The sequence below is a fragment of the Austrofundulus limnaeus genome, unplaced genomic scaffold, assembly GCF_001266775.1.
Source record: "Austrofundulus limnaeus strain Quisiro unplaced genomic scaffold, Austrofundulus_limnaeus-1.0 Scaffold588, whole genome shotgun sequence".
NCBI lineage: Eukaryota > Metazoa > Chordata > Actinopteri > Cyprinodontiformes > Rivulidae > Austrofundulus > Austrofundulus limnaeus.
Window position 1 is genome coordinate 44,777 of NW_013952990.1, and position 6,365 is coordinate 51,141.

General features: G+C 48.6%; 2 protein-coding genes across 3 annotated transcripts in view; both read right to left on the reverse strand.

Moving 5' to 3' along the window:
• Positions 1 to 1,425, reverse strand: part of nup160 (nucleoporin 160) — a 14,148-nt gene extending 12,723 nt beyond the window's left edge. The window contains exons 1-3 of one of the 2 annotated variants that reach the window (XM_014026767.1): positions 1,264 to 1,425; positions 655 to 763; positions 374 to 584 (exon numbers count right to left, since the gene is read on the reverse strand). In XM_014026767.1, the coding sequence (XP_013882221.1) occupies positions 374 to 584; positions 655 to 763; positions 1,264 to 1,414 (471 nt within the window). In that variant the 5' untranslated portion in view covers positions 1,415 to 1,425. Of the gene's footprint in view, positions 1 to 373; positions 585 to 654; positions 764 to 1,253 lie in introns of both variants that reach the window. The other variant, XM_014026768.1, reaches the window with a different exon arrangement.
• Positions 1,426 to 2,538: 1,113 nt separating this feature from the next.
• LOC106531016 (fibroblast growth factor receptor substrate 2) overlaps positions 2,539 to 6,365 on the reverse strand; it is a 5,311-nt gene continuing 1,484 nt past the window's right edge. The window contains exons 2-5 of the mRNA XM_014026769.1: positions 5,542 to 5,728; positions 4,221 to 4,355; positions 3,881 to 4,044; positions 2,539 to 3,803 (exon numbers count right to left, since the gene is read on the reverse strand). Coding sequence (XP_013882223.1) covers positions 2,781 to 3,803; positions 3,881 to 4,044; positions 4,221 to 4,355; positions 5,542 to 5,728 — 1,509 coding nt within the window. The 3' untranslated portion in view covers positions 2,539 to 2,780. The remainder of the gene's footprint in view (positions 3,804 to 3,880; positions 4,045 to 4,220; positions 4,356 to 5,541; positions 5,729 to 6,365) is intronic.

The window sequence follows — 6,365 nt, forward strand, 5'->3', positions numbered from 1 at the left end:
AGCCTCAGGTGTTCACCGTCAACAGCGACAGCCTCAGGTGTTCACCGTCAACAGCGACAGCCTCAGGTGTTCACCGTCAACAGCCTCAGGTGTTCACCGTCAACAGCCTCCGGTGTTCACCGTCAACAGCGACAGCCTCCGGTGTTTGTTTCAAAAATAGTTTTGTTTAAAACAAGCTTCATGGTCCACATTTAACTCCATAGATTCTAAAACGTGTATTTAAACATGTTAAAAATCTATTTCAATTATTCATTTTCATTTTTAACCTCCATCAAATAAACATTTTTTACTCTCAGTCCCTGTAAATAAACTAAACGACCACGACCTGCAGGCAGTAGCATCAGTGAACAGAAATGTTCAGGTTTAAACTCACGCTGCGGTACATTCGCGCCGGGTGTGGCAGCACCAGCCTGTGGACGCTCTGATTGGTGCAGATGAGGATGATGATGTTGTTCAGGGTCTCATGGATGCTGACTCCTCCTGGCAGGACGCTGCAGCGGCTGAACTTCAGTCTAACAGAGTTATTCAGGAGGTTGGTGTCCAGAGACTGCTCCACCAGCTGCACAGAGTCAGCCGATGTCGACCTGCAAACACAAGGTGGGCTGAGACTCAAAGCGGTCTGAACACAACCCACCTGATGGACTTCAGACTCACCAGTGAATAAATCTGTTGCTGGTAACCGACAGCAGCTTGCCGCTCTCCTCATAGTGAAACGCTCCAGCACTGTCTGCATACTTCAGCCCACCTGGAGGAGCACTCACACCTGCAGACAGGAAGTACAGGTGACAGCTCAGCTCTGACACTGCTGTTGTTGTTGTTAATGAACCTGACAGGTGAAAACCCTGGGAGCTGAAAGTAGAAGTTGTGATAAACAACCAGAGGTCATTTTAACCCAAATAAACATTTTAAAGTCAGGAAACAGCGTTAAATTAACTAACAGCCTAAAATTAGACAAATTTTGAACAGAGTCTGGTGTGTCCGATTATGGAAACATGAGCCGGTACCTTAATTATTACCTGTTTAACATTCAACAGGTCACGCAAACTGACGGCAGCCAGCTGTTAACTCACCTGCTCAGGTGTAGCTGCCGCGAGACGTTCACACCAACAATCAAAACACGCGTGAACAAGCACGAGCAGCTAACTGACCTGCTAGTTAATGTTAGCATAAGCGCGTGGAGTTCCTGTAGCGTAACCGTAAAGTTAAAGTAACACGACGGTTTCGTCCGTGATCGGGGTTTGTCTCGCGCTCACCTGGGCTTACAGTAATCTCTCGGAATCGCCGCTCCGCTTCCCGCTCGAACCCGCAGAACTCCACGAAGCTCCGTTCTAACACCGCCGCCATCTTCTCCTCGGAACCACGTGACCGGCGCAGCTGCGCGCGCTGCGCTTTCAAACTTGGCTTGTGTGCGCATGCGCCGCGCTGCCGTGCTCCTACGTCACGCAAAGTCGCCATATTGGGGAGGTTTTACGTGCCAGACGTGTAACGTGACAAAAGAGGTGTAATCTGACTTACTGTATCGTTTTAGACAATCAGTTTAATATCAGAAACCTGTAAAATTTACTATTTACCTAAAAGTGATTTTAGTGATCTATTCTTGCTGTATTCATATGGACAGAACCACGGTGCTCCCTTTTGGTCAGAGCGGCAAGATACATATCCGCCATATTGGTGAGGGAAACACCAGCTTGTATGGCCACTTCAAGCAGGGGTTCTCAAACCTTTTGGGTCTGGGGAACACGGGCAAAAAATTCCCAGGGACCCCCTCATAAACTTTATGCTTTTTAAAAAGGTAATTTACTGTCATTTCACCCCCTGAATGTCATGGGAATATATTTATTTAGTTTATTATGTTTATTAGTTCATTGCTCCCCATGCAAATAAAAAAAAAAACCAAATTAACAATTTAGTACAATTTTTTGAGGACCCCCAAGATACCTCTTGCAGACCCCTGGGGGTCCTGGGACCCCAGTTTCAGAACCTCTGATTTAAAGGAACTAATGAAATTAGGTTTACCAGGATTTAAAGATAATTTAGGGTTTATATTTTAATAAAAAATGTTTTGTAAATTTATTACTTCATTATCTACATGGTGTTAAAATATGTTTTGTTTCTGGTGACCTAAAATTTGATAGTGAGCCATAAATAAAATGAACAATAACACATATTTTTTTCTAGTCTTTCAGTGTTGGGCTTGTCAAGAAACACATTACACTAAACAAAGTATTTATATACACCAGAAAACTGTTAAGCATGAATTTGTCTTATAAACATTGTCATTATTGGTGAGAAACACCTGCTGCTCAGAGTCCAGGATGTAGCACTGGGTAGAGACCCCAGGGCAGACCCACAACTCTCTGGTCTGGGAACACCTAGGGTTCCCAGTTTCTCTCTTGAACCCAGTGACAGAACCAGGCTTAACCAGCAGGGGTCATCAGAACCAGGGCCATGAAAAGAACTGGACTAGACAGATAATTTGAGGTTGTGACAAAGTGATTGTGTGACTGCAGTTTGTTGTGGTCAGTGAGGAGGCGGAGCTCTTGGCAGTGAGTACCAATAGAAGCGAACCTTTATTGTGTTGTCTTACAGCAGCACAGTGACTCGTACAAAAAGATAAATGGAATGTTGTTCAGTAATACTGACGTGTACCATATAGGGAAAGCAGTCTGTGACATCATCACCATCAGAGGTATTACATAGTACCAGCTCACTCGCACAGGTGAGACCACAGGAAGTCACGTTTCCTGTCTGTTTGGAGCCCGAGTGCGGCTCCGCGCGTGTCACGCCGCGCTCTTGCTCGGCAGCTCCGTGCTGTTGTGTCTAGTCTTGCGCGACGTGCCGTCGTCCCGCGGCCGCGCTTTCTGCAGGCTGGACATGGCGGCGGTGCGTTCAATGTCAATGAGAGCGTAGGGCTCAGTGCGTCGTGTGGGCGTGGTCGGGGGCAGCGGGGATGTCGGGGTGCGGGGCGTGTGGGGGTCGCTGCCGTCCGAGGCGCCCTTGTTCCCGCCGCTCCGGTCCATCTCCACCTCGATGTAGTTGAGGATTTTGGGCGCCTCGGCGCTGGCCGGCAGCGGCGGCCGGCGAAAGTCAAAGTTAAAGATGGTGGGCCCGTCGGCGCGGCGGCGGGCCGTGTCGGGCCGCTGCGCGCTCAGCGGCGCGGTCACATTCTCCGTGTTGACGTAGTTGTGCGAGGGCTCGCACAGCGCGGGGTTCAGCGGGTGGGGCAGCAGGGGGTACGGCGTGTGGAGGTCGAAGCCATTGAGCGACGGCGTCTCCAGACCGTCGGCGGCGCCGCCCTCCTCCTCGCCGCTCGGTTTCCTGGCCTCCCACACCGGAGGGAGCGCCGGCAGGTTCTCGTAGTCCAGCAGGGCGGTGCGCCGCTGGGCCGAGTTGTTGACATTCTGCACGTCGGGGGTGAGGGGGGGCGGGCGATTGCGACGGGGGGCCGTGGATGGATTGGAGGAGGAGGAGTCGTTGGAGTGTGTGGGCGGCGGCTCGCCCTCAGCGGGGGTCTGGGCGGGGCTGTCAGTCTCTTGGGGCTCGGCGGCGTCCTGCAGCTCCTGCTGCCTCTTCTTCTGAACGGGAGTGGGGCCCAGCACGAAGCGCACCCCACGTAGCTCCACCAGCACCTGGGGCTCCAGCTCAGTGGGCGGGGCCTGAGGCTCCGCCCGCACCCTGGGAGGCGGCGGAGGCGTGGGGGGACCCTGGGCCAGCGGGGAGGCGGGGCTCTCCAGGGGAGTGGTGACCGTGAGCGGGCTGGGCTGCTCCTCCAGGAGCCCTGTGGTGTTCACGTAGGTGTGCACCTGAAACACAAAGAGGGGGCGTGGTCACACGGGTCAGGTGACCAGAGAGAGTCAAACAGGTGAGCTGAGCCTCTTACCGCCTCCTCTGCCACCAGCAGTGGGTGAGTAGACTCCTCCCCCACAGACGGCAGACGGGTGCTGGCCACAGACGGGTGGCGGGTCGACGGGTGAGACGGCGCCTCCCCCACCGAGGGCAGTCGACTCACCCCGTTAGGCACCGTGGGTACGGAGTAACCCAGAGCTGCAAACAGACACACACCTGAGTGACATCATCAACATGCGACCTCCACAGCAGGAGCTGATGTTTAGCCTTTTTTTTAAAATCATATTTAAGTCTTTTATTGTGAAGGACTGGGAGGCAACAGCACCGGCCGACACGTCAGCTGGCCGTGTTCACCTGAACAACCAGGTGTGTACCTGCAGGAGTGAGCGCCCCCTGCTGGTTGGGGTCCTGCACCGCCTCCTCCACCACGTTGATGCTGTGATTCTGCATCACCTCCTGCAGCATGTTGAAGATGTCTTCGGCTCGAGAACATTTGAAGGCAAAAATACCTGAAAAAACACAAAACAACAACAATTTACAGGCAGATCAAAAACACAACACACTTACAACACGACAACGTTTACACCACAAACCAACCAGACGAGGAGGAAGGAGGCGGAGCTTTGTCCTGTTTGATCAGCTGATAGGATTGAAAATATTCATGTATTTACTCCTCGTTCATGTGTTCATCTCGACATTTTATGATCAACAGAAACTGGCTCATGCCCAGTTACAGTTTTTAGTGTGTTTTTTGTTGTGCCTTTACAAACATTTATACAACAAAATATTCAGGTTCTTATTGAAAACCAATCTGATCGTTTTTAGCTAATCTGTTGATTTAAACATGTTTGTGCTTCTATCAGCTTCTTTCGGCTAATTTAAGCTTTCTATGTTTCTTTCAGCTTTTTTTTGCAAATTAAGCTATTTTTAGCTATTTCAGCTAATTTTAGCTTATTTCAGCTAAATTCACCTTTTTGTGATAATTTTAGCTTAATTCAACAAATGTGCTTTTTCTGCTTCATTTTTCTAGTTTCAGCTTTTCAGCTACTTTTCTGCTGATTTCAATTTTTTTGGCTATTTTACAACAAATCACAATATTTGTACATTTTCTGCATTTTCTCAGAAGATCCAAATTCTCCAGTTTTTGTTTGTTATAAGAGGACGGCTGATTATTATCCTGTTATAACATTAATGACACTTGATGACTCATCGCGTTGCCTCGGGTTGGTCAACGAGAACCACCACAGAAGAAGAGCTGCGACTAACGAGCACACTAATCAGCTCTGACCGGGCGTGGCGACTCAGTGAGGCGAGGAGGGAAAACGTGTCAACAACAGGAAACAGGCGGCGAACACACGAGGAGCACAACACAAACACACTTATTGATCCCTGTGAACCCACCACACCACAATCAATACTGATCAGCTGATCACCCCCAACCGCCCGAGACTTACCGACCCCCTCCTAACCCTGAGAAGCTCGCGGTCCTGAAGCGTGCACGAGAAACATCAGAGACAGCTTTAACCTATCATCTGCATCAACCTGCTCTGATGCAAAGTTACCTGCGCAGCAGCACACCTGAGCCACCTCAGGTTCAAACAGGAAGAAAACAAGTTTTTTTTCACACTCTGAATCACAATAAAAGCCTCTTCCTTCCTGGTTCCCCTGACAGCCAGGCAGCGCTCGGACTCGTACCTTGGCCCGTCTGGCAGCGGCGGCCGCACTCGAAGGAGAAGAGGTTGGAGTCGTAGCCGTAGCGGCGCAGGGACACGTAGGGCCACCTGATAACGTTGCGGCGCTGCGTGTAGAGGACGAGCTCGGATTCGGTCACCTCCATCACGCCGGAGCTCAGCTCGTTCCCATCGTCGTCCACATTGATCACCTGACGGCAGACACACACACAAACCACTGAACGACCTGTCAGACTGAGCATCACCTGCTTCAACAGTAGAAACAGGAAGTGGAACAGTTCAACCAGGTCTAGTTTATTCAAGGGCTGTTCAAATAATCCACTGGATTTATTCATGTATAATACAATCATTTCTTTAGCTTAAAAAGTATTAAAAATCTAATCATCAATAACCTGTGTATAATAATACCACTTTATGGGTGAGTTTTAGGGTTAAATTCCTAGTATTATACATGAATAAATACAGTAATAAGATTTTTGATTTAGTATTTAAGACCATCAAAAGAAATGTAATCAGAATCAGAAATACTTCATTGATCCCAGAGAGAGATGACTTTTTTCAGCTGCAACTCTCAAAAAAAGGAGAATAAAGATAAACACTCTAGATTAAAACAAAATAAAATCTAAACACAAAAGAAAAAACCTTTATAAAATAAGTCCAGTATGGTTGGTATCATGTTGTACGAAATATAAACATTAGAAAATAAAAACAGACAGTTTGATTAGGTGTAACGCTTTGCACATAATTAAATAAGTCTCCTAAATGATTGGGGAAAAAACACACACACGTATGCATATGTGTGTGTGTGTATATATATATATATACACA